At 40.9% G+C, this 26,055-nt stretch overlaps 1 protein-coding gene across 4 annotated transcripts in view; it reads right to left on the bottom strand.

The window, feature by feature from the left end:
• The window catches only part of LOC114666051 (1-phosphatidylinositol 4,5-bisphosphate phosphodiesterase beta-4), a 275,642-nt gene that overhangs the window by 85,110 nt on the left and 164,477 nt on the right, over positions 1-26,055 (bottom strand). For 2 of the 4 annotated variants that reach the window (XM_051919277.1, XM_028820764.2), the window contains exons 13-20: positions 22,574-22,682; positions 19,149-19,359; positions 18,918-19,011; positions 16,045-16,124; positions 14,587-14,671; positions 12,816-12,906; positions 6,666-6,761; positions 2,647-2,667 (exon numbers count right to left, since the gene is read on the bottom strand). In XM_051919277.1, the coding sequence (XP_051775237.1) occupies positions 2,647-2,667; positions 6,666-6,761; positions 12,816-12,906; positions 14,587-14,671; positions 16,045-16,124; positions 18,918-19,011; positions 19,149-19,359; positions 22,574-22,682 (787 nt within the window). The remainder of the gene's footprint in view (positions 1-2,646; positions 2,668-6,665; positions 6,762-12,815; positions 12,907-14,586; positions 14,672-16,044; positions 16,125-18,917; positions 19,012-19,148; positions 19,360-22,573; positions 22,683-26,055) is intronic. The other 2 variants (XM_051919278.1, XM_051919276.1) reach the window with 1 other exon arrangement.

A 26,055-nucleotide genomic window follows, 5' to 3' on the forward strand; every position in this document is an offset into this window, starting at 1 on the left:
TTAGTCATCTGTTTGTTGTATCTTTATAGTTCTTTATTTGGATTGCTTTTGTTTTATGTTTATGTGTACGCTACACAGCGGTTTCAGGATAACGTAATTTCGGGCCACTGTATGCTGCAATACGTTGTACGGATGGTATGACAATAAAGCCGCTTGACTTGAGTAATCAAACTGTGAAGACTCACGGCTTTCACATAAACCGCCGATATGTGACCCCACATGAAGGTAACGTGTAAGAACTGTGAGAATTCGCTATCTGAATAACGTCTTTCAGCCCTTTATCTTCGACTACATTTAGAGGTCTACTGTCGGATGCAATTCATATTTCAATGGCAGGTGTAGATTTAAGTTTTGATTCTGTTTCATTCATAGACATGGATCCAGTTACACATTCATGGATTATAGTCTGGCACTGAGTCTGACGATTAAACATTAGCTTTTAACAATGGCATGTCTTGCTCTTAATAGACATTTTGCTAATGTAATATCTTTACGAATATCATTTTTTTCTCCCTCTTATCTGTTTGGAAGATTTTTAAATGGAAAGCAACAATAATGAACTTGGTCTTTCTCAGCTATTATTTACAGACTAGTTTCAATAGCAAGAGGAAGGCCTAAGCGAAGGCTTATGGATGTGGTGAGAGAGGACATGCAGGTGATGGGGGTGACAGAACAAGATGACGAGGACAGAAAGATATGGAAGAAGATGATCCGCTGTGGCAACCCCTAACATGAGCAGCCGAAAGAAGATGAAGATGAAGAAGAAGAACAAGAACAAGAACAAGAAGAAGAAGAAGAACAAGAAGAAGAACAAGAAGAAGAAGAAGTTTCAATAGCAAGTGGGTGTAGAACAATGAATGCATTAAATGAAATGAAAGAAAAATAAAGCATTACACTTTGTGGCCACTAGGGGCTGCCTCAGCACCCCAAACCCCAGAGACAAGTTTCATAAACACAGTCCAGGGTTCAAATCCAGTTTTTTTTTGTACCTTGTGCAGGTTCTTCCCCACACTGCTGTAAAGGGTCCGTCACCTGACAATACAGCACACCACTTTCTTCATTCCCTTATTCTCTCTGATCTCCTCCACTTCTTCCAGGTGAGTGTTGTCCATCTCCTCTCCCGACACCGACTCCCTGGGCCAAGTGGAGGGCTCTCTTTTTAACTCCCAACATGAGAGTGCTTGTGGTGCTCAATCAGTTGCCATCCGGGTCAGGTGGGACAACCCCCAGTCATGGCGGACTCAGTATCTGACTGCTGCCCCTGGCGACCCTCAAAAAACCTGACCACAACTCCCATGTTGCCCTGTGAGTATCCATACTGGGGCTCAACCTGATGGGATGCTGCCACCTAGTGCATGGGGTGACACTCTGCCCATGGCAGGTAGCCACTCACTGTCCTGTCCTGCCAGCCAAATGCCCAACTGCTGTACTCTTCTGTGACTGGTGGGACTTCAGTCCCAGTGCAGAAGCTACAACAGCGTCCTGGCGCAGACAGGGAATATCACACCTCCCTCATTAGCTTATGGATGACCTCCTGTCCAAGTAAGGCAGCAGATGGTCCATCCTGTCGGGGACGCTGGTTTGACCCTCATAACTTTTTAAAATAAATCACACGCATTAAGACTTTAATTTTGACAGCCCCAGTAATATCCATTGTTAATCTTGACAGTAACTTTTGATTACAGTGCAGCTTTTCTTTTGAATTACTTTACACAAGCTTTCGGATTCCTTTAGAACATACGGTGGATTCAGAAAGAATTCAGACCAATTCCCTTTCTGCACACTTTAATAACACGTGTAAGATTTCATTTCAAACGGAGACATTTGCCACTTTTTGCCCATCAACCTACACTCAATTACCCATAATGAGAGAGCTAAAACATTGAAGATGACAAACTGAAAGCTCTCGTTCATAGATGTAATCAGACCACTCCTTTGCAGAAGATCCTTTGGCAACAATTCTAGCACCCAGTCTTCTCCAATAAGCCTCTACAAGCTCTGCATGCCTGGATCTGGGAGCACTCAAAGTTTGATCCCCTTGCTCTTATCTGTGCCTCTTTGGAATTTGATCGTGGCGGTCTACAGAGAGTTTCTTGGACTTCATGGCTTGGTTCTTGTCCTGATACGCAGTATTAATTGTGGGACCTTCTATACGCTGGCACAGCTGCGCTCTTCTAAATGATGTACAGTGGACTGCAATCAAGTTCTAGAAACATCTCAAGGAGAATTAAAAGCAAGCGGGACACATTGTGACCCACGGCAAATTATCTGAATACAGTACATGTAGGAGTGAGAGATTACATGTTTTGATTTTAAATAAACTTGCAAAGCTTTTTGAAAAATGCTTCCACTTTGAAATTATGGGGCAACAAGTGTGGCTTGATGGGTAAAAATAGCAGGTTTAGCCATTTAAACTTACATCCACAATGCAATAACACGTGCAGAGAGTGAATACTTTCTCAACCCACTGTATTAAAAATGGCTGTACACGATCAGCTTTAGAATAGCATTCAACATAATTGTGGCTTTATGTGTTGCCAAACTACATCACAATTAGCAGAAAAAGAGTGCCCAGCACCACCGAGAAAGAAGAGTGCAGATTGAAAGACAGGAAGGCGTCTTTGAAGGCACACGGTTTTTCCTTACCACAGGCTGGGGTGCTGCAAGCTAAAATGTAACACAATAAAAGAATGGTTTATTTACCACATTGTGCGATTTACATGTTGATCAACCCGTTCTTATGTGACACCATTTTTTTAGCCCATTTGTATGCTGAAGCAGTCATCAAGAGGATCATTCCTACTCACTCTCGCTATGTTATCAGTCGCAGGACGCACACTTAACACACAAGACGGCTGCTGTGTGTCTACGTGAAGGATGGTGGGAAATCGGGCAAAAATGTCTACAGCTACGACCGATGGCAATTTTGCTAATTGATTAGTTGGTCGACTTCTTTCCTGATTGATCAGTTAATTGGGAGTTTAAAAAACGTATACAATAGTGTAGTTATTTGATTAAAACTAAAATGTACGTCCTTTACACAATGCTCTCCTTTGTAACAATAGGACAAGTACACTCAAAAATGAGTTGTTAAATAAACTGTATTCAATCATGGATGGTGGTTCCACACAATTAGAGTAGTTTTAAAATCAAATGTTCTTTTTACATCGATAAAGTCATTTTGCGTTCTAAAGACATAACACGGTTAGGGTACGTTACAGTAAATGAATGTCTTTGTGTAGAATTAAAGTAACTGAATCCCTTCAGTAAAACATTTTTTTTAAGTTGAGGATACATATTGGTTTTAAGTTAGTCCAACTGCACCTTATTTCACTACATATGAATGAAAACTGCAGACATGGTCTGATCTGAGGGATGGGCGATTCACGGACGACTCCTTTTCAGTGAGTCCTACGAACCAATTTTTGAGCACAAGCAAAAGACTCAGTGGAGCTCAATGGCAGGTTCTTCCTGCGTGATATCATTGGCATCTTTGGTTTCACTGGTGAATGTTTAAAGCGCATCCGCACGAAACACGTAAATTGTGAGTTTTAACTTATGTAATTCATGAATGGGTCATTGCCCGAGAATCAGTTCATTCTCGTTCATTCGCTTCACGAATACATCACTACTTGAGAATGAGTTGAACGATTCACGTTCATTTGATTTGCAAACAGGTCACTTCCTGAGAACCAGTCTAATGATTCTGATTCATTTCATTCGAGAATGAGTCATTACTCAAGAATCAGTCGAACAATTCTTGTTCATTTGATTCACGAAAACATCACTACCTGAGAACAAGTCTAACGATTCTCGTTCATTTCATTTGCAAAAAAATCACTACCCAAGAATCAGTGTAACAACTCTTGTTTATTTGATTCATGAACAAGTCACTACGTGGGAAACCAGTATAATGATTTTCATTCATTTCATTCATGTATGAGTCACTCCCTAAGAAACAGTCTAATGATTCTCATTCATTTGTTTCGTGAACGAGTCACTTCTTCAGAATCTATCTAATGATTCCGATTCATTTCATTCATGAATTAGTCATTACCCATGAATCAGTCAACACTTTTCGTTCATTTGATTCATGAACACATCACTACCTGAGAACAAGTCTAAAGATTCATGTTCATTTGATTTGCAAACGAGTCATTTCATGAGAGCAAATCTAACGATTTTCGTTCATTTCATTTGCAAACAAATCACTACCCGAGAATCATTGTAACGATTCTTGTTTATTTGATTTGTGAACAAGTCACTATGCGGGAACTAGTCTAATGATTTTCATTCATTTCATTCGTGGATGATTCATTACCTGAGAATCAGTCAAATAATTCTCGTTCATCATTTGATTCACAAACAAATCATGACTTGATTGAACGATTCACGTTCATTTGATTTGCGATTTGTGAGTCATTTCCTGAGAACAAGTCTAAAGATACTTGTTCATTTGATTCACAAACAAATCACTACCCAAACAAATCACAAATCACTACTTGTTCACAAATCAAATAAACAAGAATCAGTTAATTCTTATTTATTTGATTCATGAACAAGTCACCATGTGGGAACCAGTATAATGATTTTCATTCATTTCATTCGTAGATGAGTCACTACCCAAGAAACAGTCTAACGACTCTCATTCGGTTCTTTAGTGAACGAGTCACTTCTTGAGAATCATTCTAATGATTCTCATTCATTTCATTTGTGAATGAGTCATTACTCAAGAATCAGTCGAACAATTCTTGTTCATTTGATTCACGAACACATCACTACCTGAGAACAAGTCTAACAATTCTCGATCATTTCATTTGCAAACAAATCATTACCCAAAAATAATTTTAACGATTCTTGTTTATTTGATTCGTGAACAAGTCACTACACGGGAACCAGTATAATGATTTTTTTATTCATTTCATTCATGGATGAGTCATTCCCTAAGAAACAGTCTAATGGCTCTTGTTTGTTTGTTTCGTGAACGAGTCATTTCTTGAGAATCAGTCTAATGATTCTGATTCATTTAATTTGTGAATGAGTCATTACCCATGAATCAGTCGAACAATTTTCGTTCATTTGATTCATGAACACATCACTACCTGAGAACAAGTCTAACGATTCACGTTGATTTGATTTGCAAACGTATCATTTCCTGAGAACAAGTCTAACGATTCTTGTTCATTTCATTCGCAAACTAATCACTACACGAGAATCGTTTTAACGATTCTTGTTTATTTGATTTGTGAACAAGTCACTATGCAAGAACCAGTATAATGATTTTCATTCATGAATGAGTCATTACCTGAGAATCAGTCAAAGAATTCTTGTTCATCATTCGATTCACAAACAAATCACTACTTGAGAACGAGTCTAATGATTCTCGTTCATTTGATTTGCGAACGAGTCATTTCCTGAGAACAAGTATAATGATTCTTGTTCATTTCATTCGCAAACAAATCACTACCCATGAATCATTTTAACGATTTTTGTTTATTCGATTCGTGAACAAGTCACTACGTGGGAACCAGTATAATGATTTTCATTCATTTTATTCGTGGATGAGTCACTACCAAGAAACAGTCTAACGATTCTTGTTTGTTTGTTTCGTGAACGAGTCACTTCTTGAGAATCAGTCCAACAATTCTCATTTATATCGGTCACTAATGAGTCATTGCCTGAGAACGAGTCTAATGATTCACATTCATTTGATTTACGAACGAGTTGTTACTTCCTGAGTAATGATTCTCGTTAATTCCATTCACAAACAAATCACTACCTGAGAATCAGTCCAACAATTCTTGTTGATTTGATTTGTGAACGAGTCACTATATAATGATTTTCACTCATTTAATTTGTGGATAAGTCACTACCCAAGAGCCAGTCTAATGACTCTTGTTCATTTGCACAGTTCTCATTCACTTGGTATTCTGTAATGAAACGTTTTATTTTAATTAGGCATCTTAAATGTGTTATTGTGTTCGGTGTAAGGAAACAGGACAATGGCAAATTAATTCTCTTGTTAGAATAGTGTGGAGTGCTTGACACCATCAACATTGAGCATAATGCAAAAACCAAACCCCAGGTTGGACGCCAGTCCATTTACAGGGCACATTTACTTCCACAAGGCCAAATCAGAATTGTCAATTAACCTAACAAACATGTCTTAGGGATGTGTTGGGAAACTGGAGCACTTCGGGTAAACTGATGGACACACGGAGAAGGTGCAAACTGCACTTAGATGATGACAGTTCTCCTTCTGTTTGATGTTATATACAAGGACTAGCAGGCACATTAATTGAGGTCATTGAACATCAACAGATCAGGCAGAGCTGAAATTCTTTATCTTGCTGTGCCTCAACCACACAGCCATCCACATACACGTGGTACACGTGAATAAAACTTAAGCTCTACGACAGGCAGGTTTTGGAGGAATAATTAAACTACAGTCAGAAAACAGTCAGTGCTTATGAGTAGGAACAATTCTCGTAATGACTCTGTTAATGTTCAGAACTCAGTTACCGACATGCTTAAGTTTAACAGCTGCAGGATTTAAAGGTTATGGCAGTATGCTGAGTAATAAAATGAATCTCACTGTCAGGTGTCTGTAGAATGCAATATAAATAAGCAGACCGCCGTCTGGGCATTGAAATGCTGACACTCACTGTTTTCTGTTTCCTCTTCGATTTCGTCTTCTAGGATGTTAGATGGTGTGGCTGCTTCTCCACCCTCTTGCAGCCTTCTAAAAGCATCGAATTGTTCTAAGGATATAATGAAAAAATTATTTATATGGGGAAGAGAGAAATGAGTAGATAGATAGATAGATAGATAGATAGATAGATAGATAGATAGATAGATAGATAGATAGATAGATAGATAGATAGATAGATAGATAGATAGATAGATAGATAGTGTAGTTAGCAGGATTAGATAGATAGATAGATAGATAGATAGATAGATAGATAGATAGATAGATAGATAGATAGATAGATAGATAGATAGATAGATAGATAGATAGATAGATAGTGTAGTTAGCAGGATTAGATAGATAGATAGATAGATAGATAGATAGATAGATAGATAGATAGATAGATAGATAGATAGATAGATAGATAGATAGATAGATAGATAGATAGATAGATAGATAGATAGATAGTGCACTGCAAATGATATGAAAGGCACTATCTATCTGTTGGAGTGTATTTTGTAATGCATGCAGAAATAAAATGCATTCCAACAGATGGTGCGTCATAAACATTGGTTGTAATAAAATGCATTACTAGAGATGTGCCATTTGTTGGAATGACAAATGCAATGCATACTTAATATGAATATACTGTATATATAGTCACACACCTGCGCTTGAGTGGCAGTCAAAGGTCTCAAATAGGGGTGTTGACAAGCCAAATGGAGGGTAGGCAGCGAGCATTAATCCCTCTTTTTCTATTCCTGCAGACCTTCAGTAGGGAACACCACCTGACTGCACCACTTCTGCCTCTGTTCCTGACCTCACTTCTTTTTTTCATTTTTTTTCTGTTTCCCTTCACTGCAATATACGGGGTGGATCCCCAACTTTTTTTTGTGGTGATCATATATATATATATATATATATCTTCATTTATGCCACAACAGCAATCCACTTGCCTCAGCAGTTTCCCAGAACGTAAGGTGCACAAAGATGAAGTACACAGCAGTAGAAAATGAAACTGCCAGTCAACATAAGTCCAATAGCTGAACACACCGTATAACTCATGTGCATTTGCCCCTAACTAAATACTGTCGCTGTGCCAGTGTGTCTGGAGTGACGATGGGCACAAGGCACTGAGGCGTTATACAGACCAAATAGCTCCCACTGTGCTCTGTTAAACATGTCCAACAGACAAGTTAAATATTTTGGCACTTTGTTTTTTTCCTTTTGTTTGTATATGCCGAGGTGATCCACGCAGCGTAAACTTAAGCAAGGTGTGTGGCACTCAGGAATGGCATTGTGTAATTTACAAGCAAGGACAGCATGATGAAGACAAGTGTGCATCTACAGTATTAGGAAGGACCTTCAGACTGAGACGATTCCTGGCAGATGTTTGCCCAAGTGTGTGTATGTAGGGTGCTGGCCAGTGTTTTTATGATGCTGTCACTGTTAAAGCAGATGACTAATTTGAGTCATGATATGCTGTGATAAACATGTGTTTTGAGAACTGCCACAGAGTTTGAGCAATTTTCAAAAACAATAACCCTGCACAGCACGCCAGTCCTTCACAGGAGCACTAAATAGTCTTACATTTAACACTCAGCATGTGCTCAGTCTGCATAAAGAATGAAAAACCAATGACCATCCACTCATGCCGTGAAGTTGCTTAATTCAGCGTAGCTTGCGTTTGTGCCCTTTGAGTTCAGGGCATGGCAGGGCACGCCACACTTTGCTAGCCAGGCTTGTGTTAGTGTGCTGCTGGAGACATTTGAGCAGAGTTCAATGTTAGCCTCCATTTGCAAATCTGAGTGTCGTCATCTTGAAGTGATAAGAAAGATTTACACCTAAAGATGACCAGACACCCAGTCCACAGTGGTCTTGACTTAGTCAGTTCTGTTCATTAAACTTTATAGCACAAACAGATCCTAAAATCAATCCAGATAGGCAGTCAGTGATGGTGGAAGGGGCACAATGGATTGGCGTCCTGCCATTGTGAGGCACCAGCCAATGGATTGTGACGTTTGCAGGAGATTCATGGATGGCACTGTATCTCTGTAGACAGTGTAAGTCAATGATGTAGGTGCTGTGATGAGGTGGCACGCTATTTGTTAGCACTCCCACCATTTTGTTTGTCTGAGCCTCAAAGATGCTTCCAGCCTGGCATGAGAACTTTATAATAATTTAATCTTTCCCATTGTGTGCTTTAATATGTCAAATTGCCGACCGTGCTTAATAGCGACCAGTGGCAGGACTGCTTTAAAAGTCATTCACATATATATGTGCGACAGACAAATGTGTCTTTAAGGCATTCCTGGTGAACTGGAAGTAGCAGCAAAGACGAGATGTTGGTGAGGCCAGCAGGGGGCGCTTGCCATGTGGTCTGAATGTGGATCCCAATGTGCCAGTGCAGTAAAAATGGTGCCATCCTTTCAGATGAGATGTAAAACCTGATTCTCTGTGGTCATAAAAGATCCCCGGGTTGTCCTTTGTAAAGAATAGGGGGTATCCCGACGTCCTGGCTAAAATTTCCCACCTCAGCCTAGTCATTCTGGACCCCCTAATCATCCCCTGTCTCTAACTGGCCACCTCTCTCACAACTGCACCACCTAACAGCTAATGTGTAGGTGAGCGTACTGGTGCCAAAATGGCTGCCGTCACATCATCCGGGTGGATACTAAACATTAGTGGAGGTTAAAATGGCTCCCCACTAAATATGTAAAGTGTGAAAAGTGCTATATAAATGTAAATGATTATTATTATTATTATTATTATTATTATTATTATTATATTGACTTGCCAATCAGTTAGCCAATCCTGTATTTGTCTTTAAATAGCTTTAGTGTCTCCCTCTAGTGGGTGTTGTGAGCATAACAGGTGTGTTCTGACATATCGGGCTACGCTTAGTTCTTATTCACACAAACCCAACCATCTGCTCCTGAATGTAGTGGGACAAGAAAGTGTGAGACTGTGGTCGTATCTGAATAAAATTAATAATAATCATTTATTTAATTTATAGGCGCCTTTCGAGGCACACAAGGGCACCTTACAGAGCACATTAATAACATCCGCCCATTATCCAACCCGCTATATCCTAACTACAGGGTCACAGAGGTCTGCGGGAGAAAATCCCAGTCAACACAGAGCGCAAGGCAGGAAACAAACCCTGGGCAGGGCGCCAACCCACCGCAGCACATTAATAACAACAGTCACAAAATAAAATTAATAAAATATCACAGTACAATCAAACCAGAATAAATACCATAATAAAATTAAATGTATCAACTAAAATGATCAGACAGAACAAGCCAACTTAAAAGGATGTGTATTGAGATGAGATTTAAAGGAAGGAAGACAGTCGATGGTACAAATGTCTTGTGGGTGAGGCGAGGGGCCGATCAACTGAAAGCTCTAAACCCCATGGTGGTCAAGCGAGCAGGAGCTCTAATAAGATTGATAGAGGAAGAAGATCTAAGTATACGAAAAGGAACGGAAATGTGAAGAAGATCAGAAAGATAAGGAGGTGCCCGATTATGGAGGGTCTTGTAAGTAATAAGCAGAATCTTCACATCAATGCGATATCTAATAGGGAGCCAGTGAAGCTGCTGAAGGACAGGAGTGATGTGTTCTTTGGAAGGAGTTCTGCTAATCATACGAGCGGCTGAAGTTTGTAAAGGAGTTTGTGAGGAAGACCAGAAAGGATAGAACTACAATCATCAATACGAGATGTAAGCAGAGCATCAACAAGAAGAGCAGTGCTGGGAGCTGAAAGAGATGGACGTAAACGGTTGATATTACGTAGATGGAAATATGCAGGCCGAGTGACATTATTAATATGGGCCTCAAATTTTAAGGTACTAGCGAGAATAACACCTAAGCTCTTAACCTGGGAGGAAGAAGAGATTAGAGAATTATCAATAGTCAATGAAATATTATCACATTTAGCTAAAACAGATTTAGTTCCTACCAGAAGAACCCCTATTTTATCACTGTCTCTCTATTATAAAAAGCAATGTTGGAAGGTTGGAAGGACACGAGACGTGATTTTTTCAGAGAGACACTTTCACGTCCAGCGAGACGAGACTTTGTGCCAAGAGATTTAACCAGGCCTGGGGCCGGAAATAAAAGACAAAGAGTAGATGACAAAGTAGAACGTCGTAAAAAATTCAAAAACGTTGCCGTGATGCACATGCAGAGCAGGTTAGAGATAATGGAAGTATGAAAATTCGAAATGATAGTAAAGATCGCATTAGCGCAAACAAACGGAAAATATTACTCGGTGAAAGAACGGAACAGCAAAAAGAGATCAAATATATTGTTCGGATATAAACTTTAAGTAGAAACACTAGATAGATAGATAGATAGATAGATAGATAGATAGATAGATAGATAGATAGATAGATAGATAGATAGATAGATAGATAGATAGATAGATAGATAGATAGATAGATAGATAGATATCTATCTATCTATCTATCTATCTATCTATCTATCTATCTATCTATCTATCTATCTATCTATCTATCTATCTATCTATTCCTGCCTACTACACTAAATTGAAATCTATCTATCTATCTATCTATCTATCTATCTATCTATCTATCTATCTATCTATCTATCTATCTATCTATCTATCTATCTATCTATCTATCTATCTATCTATCTAGTGTTTCTTTCCAATGAAGAGGCGTATCCGTGAGAATTAAAAGATTCCAAAAACATTGGCGCGATACACATGTAGAGCGGGTTAGAGATAATGGAAGCACTAAAATTTGAAAGTCTCAAAAAAAGGATAGTAAAGATCGCATTAGCGCAAAGAAATGGAAGTTACCGTATTTACGCGTGTACCACGCGCACATTTTTTCCCAAAAATTAGCATTAGAAAATCAGTTGCGCGTCATACACGAGGAAATTTTTTTCTGAAATGTTTACTTCTTCTGCTTGGGCTCTCTCTCTCGCTCGCTCTCTCTCTCTTTCTCTCTCTCTCTCTCTCTCACTCGCTCTCTCTCTCTTTCTCTCTCTCTCTCTCTCTCGCTCGCTCTCTCTCTCTTTCTCTCTCTCTCTCACTCGCTCACGCAATGGAAGAAAGAAAAACTTTCGTCATGCAACAAAAACAGAAGGGCATTTCATGGAAAATGCTCCCTAAACGCTTCCTATACAATCACAATGCGCATCGTACATGGGGCAAAACGGTTTTCGCGATTTTCTTTTTAAAAAATTAGGGTGCACGTCTTACACGAGGGCGCATGGTACACAAGTAAAAACGGTATTACTCGGTGAAATAACGGAACAGCACAAAGAGATTGAATGTATTGTTTGGATTTAAACTTTAAGTCGGAGACTTGTAGATCGTCTAATTCATGTTGCCATCAGGGAAAAAAAAAAAAAAGTCGTGTTTCTTCCCAATGAACAGGCGTATCTGCGAGAATTCAAAGATTTGTTGTTTGGTGAAAGTGAAATCCCGCGAGAAAAAATCATTTCTCATTTGTGTGAATGCTACACATTTCTTGTAGAGAGACAGAAATGATATTCACTCACGGGCAGTTATACGTTGTGTTGTCACGATGTAATTCCAAACACAGAATCAAAATTCAATGCGATATTGACGAAAAGGTATAAGCGAAAGGAGATCGAATATATGGAGATAGGTGATACCGTGCGAGATGCAGATCACACGGCATGGCAGCAGCAGCAAGCCAGCAGCTGATCGAGCAAAGAGGAGGTAAACAAAACCTGTATTTGTTTTCCCATTGTATCACCGTTTAAGAGGGGGTTTCAGACGAGCGACCGCGTCTGCTTGGGGTGCATTCAGCCCCCCTCTTGACAATGCGAAGTGGCTGGCGCATAACGCAGACCGGTTGGGGGTGGGCGAGCGAAGCAAGCAGGGGGCAAAGCCCCCTTGTTTAATTTAAGAAAATTAGCAGACAGCTATGATTGTGTTGAAATGTGGTCAATGGGGAATACAAAGTGAGCCTCTTTGAATCTTCCATTTCATACTTTTGGGGGTCACTCCTCCTTTGACTTATTTTAGAAATAAAAAAAAGACATTTCTTATTTCAAACGATGTTAGCGATATGTTGGATTGCATAGGCGCTCAGTTTACAAAGCGTTCTTTATAGGAATGACTTACTCTTCTCAACTTCAGGTTTCAGCCTTTTATTCTTTATGAGAATTTTTCTTTTCAAGTCATTAGGAGAAGGCAAATTTTGTCCGGGTTCCAACTGTAAAATGAAGAAATATGATCACAGATGGCGTAGCATACGGAAGTGGTAAAGTATTACAGGTAGCATAAGGGGGAGCAGCAAGCAACAGAAACTATTCACCCATCATTCCATTACTTTACTATCAAATTCATGCCATCACCCTGACATCTCCACACCTAAGCCCTCCCTCTGGTTATTTAAGTGAGCTGAGAAGGCTCGGGAGTTGGAGATCATGCATTTCTGTAAGTACTGCTTTTTTTTGTGTAGAATTACCGCTTTTTTTGTGATATTTGTGCTTTTGATTTTTGGTTTTCATATTTGCCCTTGTCTTCTTTACAAAGTCTCTTCTTCTGGTCCTACTCTGAGTAAAATTGTTAGCAATCCATCCTTAGTGAAACAAGGGCATTTTTACTCATGCCAAACGATTCTCCATATCATCCAACCATTATCCAACCTGCTATATCCTAACTAGGGGGATATAGGGGGGTCTGCTGGAGCCAATCCCAGCCAACACAGGGCGCAAGGCAGGAAACAAACCCTGGGCAGGGCGCCAGCCCATCACAGGGCACACACACCCAGCACACACTAGGGACAATTTAGGATTGTCAATGCACCTAACTTGCATGTCTTTTGACTGTGGGAGGAAACCCATGCAGACATGAGGAGAACACTGAAACTCCACGCAGGGAGGACCCGGGAAGCGAACCAAGGTCTCATAACTGCGAGGCAGCAGCGCTACCCACTGCGCCACCATGCCGCCCTTCTCCATATCAACAAACCCATAAATAGATCTGAAAATGATGGAATGAATGCTTGAATTAAGTAAAAATAAATCAACAAAATCGTGCCTACCTAAAGGTCTGAGGTACATATGTGTTGTTTTGGCTCTAGTTGTCAGATTTGCCTTTGCCATACAGTCATGGTATAAAGAGGGTTGAACTGAAAGGCAAAGCTCTCGAATTGCAGGTCAGTCTACATTCCTGCCCTCACCTATGACCAGTGATGGAAATAACTGGATCCCGGTTAGAAATGGCCGAAATGAGCTTCTTTCGCAGGGTGCCTGGGCTCAGCCTTAGAAACAGGAGCTCAAAGTGGAGCCACTGCTCGTCTCCCCTCTCGTCGAGAGGAGCCCATGAAGGTGGTTTGGGCATTTGATCAGGATGCCTCCCCTACTGAGATGTTTCTGGTATGTCCAACTGGGAGGAGACTTTGGGGCAGACCTGGGACACACTGGAGAGATTAGATCTCTTACCCGGCCCAGGAATATTCTTTTTAGTGATCATTGCTGCCTGTCGTTAAGGCTGCTGCCCATGTGGTTAGGGTCGTGCCCTCTGAGGTTGTGACCCTTGAATAAAGATGCAACAAGTTAAGAGGTTAGGGTTAGGGTTTTCTTCTCTGAGCTGTAGACAACAAATCTATTTATTCAAAGCACTTGCTACCATCTCTTGTTAAATGTTCTTTCTGGTTTTGGCTTTGTTGCACATATTTATGATCTTATAGCGTTGACCGTTCTCTGTCCAGACTCCTGTCCCCTCTCAAGTCCCTACGAGTATTTTGACATAACAGCAAACTCCGCACATAACAACAAGGCCAGCATTCAGATCTAGGAATCTGTGGCTGTCAGGCTGAAGAATTATCTGTTGTCCCAATTTAAATATAAATGGAGAATACAATATGAATTACGACTATTTCACTTACTGGGAAACCTTCCAGAGGCAGCTTTAATAGTAGATCCCCAAATATCTCTTCACAGTATTTTGCCATTTTGTATTGCTGCGATTTGCTATAAATACAAAAAACAATGGTCACAAATTAAATTTGAAACTATTAATACCATTTTACCACGTCCACACTGCTAGGTTTTCATTTAAAAACATTAAGTCTCCGTTATTTGTCTTTTGTTGATGTTATTCCAGCATTTTTAATCCCTGAAAACTGAGACTTTTGAAAACACTCTCTACGGCGCTGCATGCTTCTGAAAATGGCGGCTCATCATCGTAGTATGGATGGGCGACAACAAAGAGGTCTGAAAGTGCAGACTGTGAGTGGTTTCTGTGGGGCTTCCCTGTTTGGATCCTGCTCGTTAGAACTTTAGAACAGGCCATTCAACCCAACAAAGCTCACCAGTTCTCAACATCAAGTCCCATTTTGAAGGCCCCTAAAGTCCTGCTATCCACCACACTACTTGCTCACTCATTCCATGTGTCTTTGGTTCTCTGTGTGAAGAAAAACATCCTAACGTTGGTGCAAATTTTATCCTTCACAAGTTTCCAACCGTGTCTCCGTGTTCTTGATGAACTCATTTTAAAGTCAATGTTATCCAGTGAACTAATTCCCTTCATTATTTTAAACCCTTCCATCATGTCTCCTTCATGCCCTGAAAACACTCAGTTCCTTCAATCTTTCCTCATAACTCATCCCCTGTAGCCCTGGACTCCGCCTAGTCGCTCTTCTCTGGACCTTTTCTAGTGCTGCTATGTCCTATGTGTATCCTGGAGACCAAAACTGCACACAGGACTCCAGATGAGGCCTCAGCAGTGTGTTATAACATCTCATTCTCTGATTGGGCACCCTACATGGAGGAGAAACACAGTCCACCATGGCAGAACACAGCAGCTTCTTTCTAAGGCACTTGTTGTGGTGTTTACCTCTATGCATCTAAAGTGGCTTTTGTACTTTTTGAATGTTCCACACATGCAACTCAGTCACCACTTTGGACCTGGTCCCAAGCCCGGGGAGGGTTGACTTCAGAAAAGCCACTCGGCCATAAAAACCAAGCTGAAACCTACACATGATTAGTACTTGAGAAGTTTACTCAAAATTAGCAACCCCATATAAAAATTGGAACTAGCTAATTTAGAAGAAGAAGAAAAAGAAGAAGAAGATTGGTGCACACATGTGCTTTACCAATCGCTACAGTTTTCTAATAAATCCTGAGCCTGGTGGGGCTACCATTCCTTTCTACCCAGTGTAGGTGAACAGCTACATAACATGCATTTTTGGTCATTTTAGAGTTGTTGGAGATAATTTCATAAATGATGTCAAAACACTAATGTGGATGGAGATCTTTTTCATTTAAAAATGCAGTGTGAATGTCGCCTTACAGTAAATAATTTATGCTACTTTTTTGGGAGATGAAACCAAAGATAACCTTACCTGCAGTGATTTTCAAATGAAAGAATGACTGGATACTGGGAAGTTACAAACGCTGTTTCCGCAATGGCCTGAATTACATCCTGGAAATACAAACAGTAACATAACTTGTCACAAATGTTATGCCCAATGAAAATGAAGTTAATATTGTGGGCTGTGAATGTCGTTTTGCTGCATTCCATGCTGAATTACACACAGTATATCATTAAGGAGTGTGTTTCTTGAAATGTTTGGCTATACTATGGAGATGCTGTCTGAATCTTCATCCGCTCTAGCCAGAATCACCTTCAGGAATTGACAAATGTGAAGGATAAGGGATGCCAGGCAGGCTGGAGATTGACACTCACTAAATCTGTGCTCACTGTGACGCTCGATGTGTCATCCTGGACGTGTCAGACTTACGTGTACACACGTCCTGGTGCATGTGGTGAGGGACAACATCTCATCTTGTCTTAACTCGTCTCATCTCTTCTCTTCTTATCTTGTCTCATTCTGTATTATATCATCTCATCTCATTTTGTCTCTTCTCTACTTGTCTTATTTTGTCTTGTATCATCTCATCTTATTTTGTCTCTTCTTTTCTCTTCTCTTCTCTCATCCTGTCTTGTCTCATCTCATCTCATCTTAACTCGTTTCATCTCATCTCATCTGAACTCTTCTCATCTTACCTTGGCTTTTCTTGTCTCATCTCATTTTGTTTTGTTTCTTCTCTTTTCTTCTCATCTTGTCTCATCCTGTCTTGTTTCATCTAATCTCATTTTGTCTCTTCTCTTCTCTCATCCTGTCTCGTCTCATCTCATCTCAACTTGTTTCATCTCACCTCATCTGAACTCTTCTCGTTTTATCTTGTCTCGTCTCATCTCATTTTGTTTTGTCTCTTCTCTCATCCTGTCTTATCTCATCTTAACTCATTTCATCTCATCTCTTCTCATCTTATCTTGTCTTGTCTCATCTCATTTTGTTTTGTTTCTTTTCTTTTCTTCTCATCTTGTCTCATCCTGTCTTGTTTCATCGACATCTCATTTTGTCTCTTCTCTTCTCTTCTCTCATCCTGTCTCGTCTCATCTCATCTCATCTTAACTCGTTTCATCTCATCTCAACTGAACTCTTCTCATCTTATGTTGGCTTTTCTCGTCTCATCTCATTTTGTTTTGTTTCTTCTCTTTTCTTCTCATCTTGTCTCATTCTGTCTTGTTTCATCTCATCTCATTTTGTCTCTTCTCTTCTCTCATCCTGTCTTGTTTCATCTCATCTTAACTCGTTTCATCTCTTCTCATCTTATCTTGTCTTGTCTCATCTCATTTTGCTTTGTCTCTTCTCTTTTCTTCTCATCTTGTCTCATCCAGTCTTGTTTCATCAACATCTCAATTTGTCTCTTCTCTTCTCTCATCCTGTCTCGTCTCATCTCATCTCAATTTGTTTCATCTCACCTCATCTGAACTCTTCTCATTTTATCTTGTCTTGTCTCATCTCATTTTGTTTTGTCTCTTCTCTCATCCTGTCTCATCTCATCTTAACTCATTTGATCTCATCTCTTCTCATCTTATCTTGTCTTGTCTCATCTCATTTTGTTTTGTTTCTTCTCTTTTCTTCTCATCTTGTCTCATCCTGTCTTGTTTCATCGACATCTAATTTTGTCTCTTCTCTTCTCTCATCCTGTCTCGTCTCATCTCATCTAATCTGAACTCGTTTCATCTCACCTCATCTGAACTCTTCTCATCTTATCTTGGCTTTTCTCGTCTCATCTCATTTTGTTTTGTCTCTTCTGTTATCTTCTCATCTATTCTCATCCTGTCTCATCTCATCTCATTTCACCTCATCTATTCTCATCTCATCTCATCAAATCTCATGTCATCTCCTCTCATCTCTTTTGTCTCTTCTCTTCTTGTCTCCTCTTGTCTCTTCTCATCTCGCTTCATCTCATCTCACCTCATCTCTTCTCATTTTATCTTGTCTTGTCTTTTCTGATCTCATCTTCAGAAACTGCTTTGACTAACAAATGTCGCAGTAACACTTTGTACAAAAGCAAGCAGCAAATCAGCTCTTTGTCACTACCTGAAGCCATCCATTTGCAAAGACATCTTCAACCTATACTTCCACTTCATAAATCTATTTCTTTCAAATTTCACCTAATTAACATCTGAATCCTAAGGTCGTGTGTCCCTAAGAACATAACATTACTCCGTATAATGTGTGTGTCATAGTCTGAAGAGAAATGATCTGTTTTAATGAGTGCCATCTGTGTAACTTTCAATTATAATACATTATTCTTTCAAAAAGCGGTTACTCTCCTCTGGTTACTTTACAAAGCAAAGAACAATTGAATTGTTTCTAAATTATAATCTTGACGAAACTGAGAAGGTAAAAAGAACAAAGTTCTGAATGATGGAGGATACATGGCAGAATACCTGACTTGGTTATAAAGCAGAGTGATCATCTTACACAGAGGTGATAAAATGGTCTCCTGATGAGTTCATCGCAAAGGGTGGTCCACTTCACTTCTTTTTAATTATAGTGCCTACAGAAAGCCTTCGGACCCCTTCACTTTTTTCACATTTTGCTATGTTGTATTCTTATGCTAAAATTCATTTTCTACCTTCTCCAGCAACATTCAATTAAGCTGAGTGGCAAAGCAAAAACAGGACTTTAGAAAGGTTTCCAAATGTATTAGAAATTAGCCAAATGACCTGCAGAAGACGTTTAGAGAAAGTGCCGTGTGACCAAATTGTCTGCAAAACCCCTTCAGTGAAAGTCTGCAGTGTGCACTTTAGTCACAATGTCTGAATTTTAAACTGTGGAGCAGAGGGCTAAATCAGAGAGGACTGGGTCTTTGTCCCAAACGTTATGGAGGGCAGCACTGCACTCGGTACCCGTACCTTAAAAAGAATATCGGTGCACATGGCTTTCCCGTGGGTGATTATTGGTTCTTGATCTTCTCCCTTTCCATCCCAACAGTCCAGTTCCACACATCTACACAAAGGGAGTAAAACCAACAAACATGAACTTGGTAAACTGCTTTTCTAAAAACCCATCATCTTCATTTAGAAGAAAGTGTGAAAATTCTCATCCAATCTTCGGTTCGGTTCACTGACTTTTGCTACACCTACCTGCATCCCGCCAAAAGAACCTGCCGGTACATTTCCACGGATGACTTTCCTCCAAACTGTCGGCCGATGAGATACGTATTATGCGAGGAACTTATAAAATAGTGGGCCAAAGGTTGGTCCATTTCTTGATACAACTCCAGGCGGTCGAGGAAGACGGGGGCGTTTTCATCTGACATTAGATATCGGCAAAATCCGTCGCTTGACATTCGACCTTCAAAGATGAAGACAAACAAATGTAAGCCAACGAGAGAAGTTCATATTATAAACGCATGTGTTATAATCCTCTATGGCAGTGGTTTTCAACCTTTTCACTGGAGTGGAACCCTGAGCGCGAATGGTTACCTTGCTCACGGAACCCTGGGCAATTATCCACCAGTATGTCCCAGCATTTTCTGGAGATTTAGGCGGAACCCTTGGCTAGCACTCACGGAACTCTTAGGTTCTACGGAACCCAGGTTGAAAAACACTGCTCTATGGAAACCCGATATAAATTATAATACAACTTAACCCGACAATGTGATGCCTTGCCCTGAGAAATGGAGATGAAGCCGAAGTCGAAAGCAGAGATCTGTCCTATCATTTGCCGCTACCAAAACGCTTAACAAAGAATCGTGGAGATAACGCAAAGAATCGGAAACCAGGGAATCTACAACACAAGAACTTAATATACAGGCATGGAAGATTGCTTCCTGAGGATGTCTGCAAACTTGGATTGTGATATTTCTAATGCGCCCACTATTCGTATCGTTGCCACGATATTTTAAATTACGCCATTTCTGGAGACGCGCTCTGTCATAGCAACCACAACTCAACTTTGTGACTCCCATAAAAAACATTCTGACAGAATTAGCACATTAATTTTTATTAATAAAGGAAGCGCAATTGTACATGGACTGGTAGCCCAAGTGGGATGGAGGGAGGACCCTTGCCATAATGGAAGGGGGGTATAACCCAGCTGGGGTGAGACTTGATTATTATCCCAGTCGGGGTGAAGGATTAATGGAGGCAGAGGGGGAGGTTATTTCTCAAGAGAAGTTCCTCCTCCGGTGCAGTAGATGGTGTGGACAGTTGCAGGGATTCATGGGAATTGTAGTCCTGAAGGACAGCCCTGTTTGGATCTTTGGGAGGGCGCTGCAGAGAGAGAGAGAGAGAGAGACCACCTATTTCGTTGGGCTAATGCATGACCCAGAACTGCGTCCACCATTCAAAACTATGGCACTGGAAGTACTTCTGGGTCCGTCATAAAAGGAAGACATCCAGCCTTCTCCAGCTGAGTCAGAGTTGGTAGACAGTGGGTGGCAATCAACTGGAGGCGGAAAGAGGAAGAAATTTACTTGCTTGGTGTGTTTTGGATGTTGTGTTTGTGAAAGCATTGGTGAAAAATAAAAAATATTTTATTTGAGCCCGGAATATTGTTTGAGGCAGCATTGTGCCTGAGGTTTGGGCTTTGCGTGGCGCCCCCTTTTGGTCACATTAACCAAAAACAATATTAATAGAAGCTGAATAGGAGCGTAGAAAATTGGAAACTACACAGAATCATAACAATACTTTTTCAAATGTGGAGAGCTGTAGCCAAGCCTGGCAGCATTAGGTGACACCGTTAGTAGGGCTGGCACGATAAAAATGTCAGCTGACACATTTAATCTGTTAACAAGTCAAGTCAAGTCTAGTTGGAGAGCAGGCACTGGTACAGCGCGTTGCCGCACCCACTACACAACGAAACAACTCGGAATCCCAGTTGGCAACCCCTCTGAGGCAGACACGCGGTCCAGTCCCACCCTCTGGAAATGAGCCTCTATCCGCCACAGCCAGGTGTTACGTGGGCGACCCCTTGGCCTGGTCCAGCCACTCGGGTCCCCAACAATGAGGATCTTACGAGCCGGATCACCCTCTGGGAAACGCGCCACATGGCTGTAATGCCATAACTGACGCTCCCTCACAATGCAGGTCATGTGCCTCATTCGGGACTTCATGAGCAACACAAAGTCAAACCAGCAGCCCCCAAGGATTTTCCGGAGAGACACGCATGAAAGAGTCCAGTCTTCACCTCAGGTCACTGGATAGCATCCATGTCTCACAACCATATAGCAAGACAGGAAGCACCAGGACTCTAAAGTCTCGGACCTTCGTCCTTTTGCATTGATATCGGGAGCACCACACACCCCTTTCCAGTGACCTCATGACCCCCCATGCTCTCCCAATCCGTCTACTGACTTCATAAGAAGAGTCACCAGAGTCACATGAATGTCACTGCCGAGGTAAGCAAACCTCTCAATGACGAGGTTGACACTCTCTCCACAGACAGACACACTGCTGATGGCCGTGCCCAAGAGGACATTAAAGCCCTGGCTCTTTGTTTTTATCAGGACCCTCACAAGCCCAGACACTCAGACCCCTCAATTGCCCCAATCAGAGCCTCCATTGACTCCACAAAGATCACAGTATCGTCAGCAAAGTCAAGATCCGTGAACCTTTCTTCACCAACAGATGCCCCACAGCTGCTGGACCCCACGACCTTGCCCAACACCCAGTCCATACAAGCATTGAACAGAGTAGGAGCAGAACAGACCACTGACGGACCCCAGAATCAACTGGGAAAAATGCAGAAGTCCTGCCTCCACTCTGCACAGCACTCACAGTACCAGCGTACATGCCGGCCAGGATATCCAGCAACCTTGAGGGGATCCCGCGAATCCTCAGGACGTCCCACAGGGCAGCGCGATCAACTGAGTCAAACGCTTTGTGAAAATCGACAAAGGCTGCAAAGAAACTCTGCCGATATTTGCGTTTGCGTTCCATGAGAACCCTCAGTCCCAGGATGCGGTCGATGGTAGACTTCTTAGGCGTAAAACCAGTCTGCTTCGGTCACTAGTAGGGGAGCAAGTGATCACAGATCCTATTGAGGACGACCCTAGCAAGGACCTTACCCGGCACCGAGAGCAGTGTTATCTGTTAATCTGTTAACGTGATACATAAAAGGATAAGCACTGTTAATTGCACACATTATTACTTAATGAAGTCGAGTAAATTTTAGAACTATTTACATAGAAAGATTTAATGAGACATTTGAACAATAAAATGAATGCGTGACCGCTTTATTACTAAGTACAATGATTTATTATTTTTACGCATTCAACTGTTTTCCTTTTTGCAAGTAGTACTAGGGTGTTGTACCGTGTTAGCCATTATGAATGTAGAGAAAAGCCAAGCAAAATGACACCTTTTATTGGCTAACTAGAAAGATTACAATATGCAAGCTTTCGAGGCAACTCAGGCCCCTTCTTCAGGCGAGGTGTAATCAAGGAAATTGCAAAGAACGTGGACAACCACTAGAGGGCACCAGAGCAATGCATTTACAATCGCCGACAACAAAACTCCCAAGACGGACAAAATTTAGAGACAAATTGTAGTTTGCAAAGCCGTACCTTCTCGCTTTAGATCTTCATCTGGTTCAAAATTTTCAATTATTTGCATGGCTCTTTTGTGATCGTAGAAAGGAAACAAAATTTCATTCAACCGTGGGTCTCGTTGATTCTGTTAAAGAGAGCATCAGATACACAGACAGGATAAATGCAAAGAAATAAGCTATCAAAGTTACCAAAAGAAATATAATGCTTTGTAATGAAAAAAAAATATATATATATATACAGGGCTATTCAAAATGAAAGAGCAGATTTCAAAACTGTATTTCAAACAAATCGTATAAGACAGAAACACATTCCGCACATCACTGGATAAGAGAAAGTTCACAGTTTGGTCCTGAGGTCCTTGAAGTTGCACGCACTCAACATGAGCACCACGTGTAGCGCGACAAACATCAGAATGGTAGACCAGACACGAGTCCACGGGTCCCGAGTTCCTGAATTCACAGCTTCTTCAATTCGATGTCGCAAATCTTGAAGATTAGCGGGCATAGGTGGAACAAACACTCTTTCTTTAATGTAACCCCATAGATAGAAATCGCAGGGGGTAAAGGTCTGGAGACCTGGGAGGCCATAGACGATGAGCAAGATCTTGTTGTCCACCTCTTCCAATCCATCATCCTGGGATGGTGTCGTTCAGGTAATGCCAGACCTCCAAGTGGAAATGCTATTATACTATAAACGAGAAGCAGCGCTCGGTGGCATTCACTGGTACTTTTAGGCAGGCTTTTAAACGCTGAACTTTCCTCTATCCAGTGATGTGTTTCTGTCTTATACGGTTTGTTTGAAATACATTTTTGAAATCTGCTAATTTCATTTTGAATAGCCCTGTATATATATAAATATTTATATACTCTAGCATTCATTTCAGTAAAAACTATAAAAATTGTGAGCAAAGGTACAGCCGTCAAATCAAAAAAACCCAATGAGCCAACACCAAAGATCTAAAGAGTACGAGACAGACACACAGGGCTGGGGAAGATGGATGGTGCCAAAGATATCACCGCACGCTCACGATGGGATGGACAAGCCACTTCAACTGTCGGTCTTCAGGCGGTGCCATGGAAAGATCACCATCAACCAAAGAGTCAGATGGAGGCATGGCCCCCACATTCTAACACGGGCCACTAGGCCTGGCTCTCTGGCGGGCCCTTCACCTAGGGTTAAGGAAAACCTGATACCCAATAGAATTTAAAATAAAATAAGCGAGGTTAATGATGCGTAAACATAAGAAGTATTATGCACATTTATTGAATATATTTATAAAGTAAAGATCCTAACGAAAAACTTACAATAGTATCAAAAATGATTGCAAAATCTGTTTTCTAGCTTTCTTTGATGCAAAATTTTCAATGACCTCACTAAAATCAACATGTTTAGCTAAATCATTTATGAACTAATTGTGAATATAAATAGAGTTGTTTGCGTTTTTAGCTTTAAATTTAGGTATACAATTTAGTTGAAGATCTGTACGGTTCTATGATACTTAGTTTTTCATGTACTCCAACATTTTTGATATACTTTTCTAATGTAGGGTTTCCTAGAGGAAATTTTCCGACTGAAATAATGGCGGTTTGTCGCAGGCCTCAATTTTCTTGCAAAAAGCCGGAAATTACGTCTTTTTGAAAAAGGCATCAATTGTGAAAAAAATCGCAATTTTAACTTTAACTCTTTATATCTGCAGAAATTTTTTTGTGTATTATTTCTTATTTAATTGTGTTTAAAACCACATATAATTTAAGTTGGCGGCACGGTGGCGCAGTGGGTAGCGCTGCTGCCTCGCAGTTGGGAGATCTGGGGACCTGGGTTCGCTTCCCGGGTCCTCCCTGCGTGGAGTTTGCATGTTCTCCCTCGTGTCTGCGTGGGTTTCCTCCGGGCGCTCCGGTTTCCTCCCACAGTCCCAAAGACATGCAGGTTAGGTGATTGGCGACTCTAAATTGGCCCTAGTGGTGCTTGGTGTGTGGGTGTGTTTGTGTGTGTCCTGCGGTGGGTTGGCACCCTGCGCCGGATTGGTTCCTGCCTTGTGCCCTGTGGTTGGCTGGGATTGGCTCCAAGCAGACCCCCGTGACCGGTGTTCGGATTCAGCGGGGTTGGAAAATGGATGGATGGATAATTTTAAGTTTACTTTTTATAATATTTATAACATAAAGAATATATAAAACTATACGACACCAAATCAGCAATTAATATCGAAATTTTTGACCAGTGGAGAGGTCTACGTTTTATTTGGATTTGTAAAATGTCAAAGCGAGAAATTTGTAGAAAAATGTATGTAGACATTTTTTTATCTGAAACTTTATTTGATATTGTTTTTAGTTTTCAAAATATTTTATGCTGAACTCAACGCTGTAGGATCAATTCTTGCTTTCTGTTCATACGTTTTGTTTGTGCATAATATCTACTCATCCTGCGCCGGACCCCTGTGATCCTGGGCCCCCTGGCTAGAGCCATGGATGGAGTCGTGATGGCTGCGAGTAGAAAGGCCCAGGGAGGCAGCAGAACTACTTGTGCGTCTCCTATTACAGACGGCTTTTTTAATTTTGTATTTATTTTTTTAGCTATCCCTCACCCTTCATAAATCCCATTTTGATGTTGCTTGGCCATTTGTTTCTGATTAGGTTGGCACATAAGGATAAATCCAATCAGATGTATAGTGTTTTTTAGCACCTATTTCATTTCTTTTACTCTGAAGTTTCTGTCTGACCTTCTGTGCCAATGAAGAATTTGAATGACGGATACTGAATAGTCATTATTATTATTATTAATATTATTATTGATTTTTCTACTTCTCAGAACATGCTTGGAGACACGCTTGGAATGGCCAGACTGGTCTGAGCTCCTAGAAAGGTAACAGTCGCTCAAATCAGGATGAAATCACCAATTGGGACGGACTCGGTCGATGAAACGATTAGAGTGTGCGGATGCCATTAACAGGGAAAACTGCCGTGCTGCATTGCAGAGCCGTGTTTCGATCTCCCCTCTGTTAAGAAGCTCTATTCATCACGTCACCCAGGTGCCAGTGGGGGTCTTAAACCAACTTTTGGTTTCAATACCGAAGACAGACTTTTAGTACCGTTCTCACACCGCTGTGTTGTTCTGCGTAGATTCATTGCATGTTGTGTCTGTTATTTTCCTTTCTATGTAGTGCAGATTGGGCAGCGACAGTGACAGCCCCCCGACTATATAACGCTGATCCCTTGCATCACAGTCGTAGTGATAGGAGCTCAGGGGACACAGAGAGAAATATTGTATTGTTGACTCTTATAGATTTAACATCGGTGGATTGGTGGTGCACAGATGTTAGCAATGCAGTCTCACAGCTCAGGTCACATTTTTGGCCACAGTTCTGCAAAGTTGGCCCTCAAGAACCCTTTAAAGACCACCACACCATTATAATCTACTCAAAACGAGTTCAGATTCTCCCTCCTCATTGACTTCGAGGCACTTTGTCCGAGTTCGTAGAAGTTTGTGCTTTCGTCAAACTC

Source organism: Erpetoichthys calabaricus, chromosome 15 (assembly GCF_900747795.2).
Source record: "Erpetoichthys calabaricus chromosome 15, fErpCal1.3, whole genome shotgun sequence".
NCBI classification, from domain to species: Eukaryota; Metazoa; Chordata; class Cladistia; order Polypteriformes; family Polypteridae; genus Erpetoichthys; species Erpetoichthys calabaricus.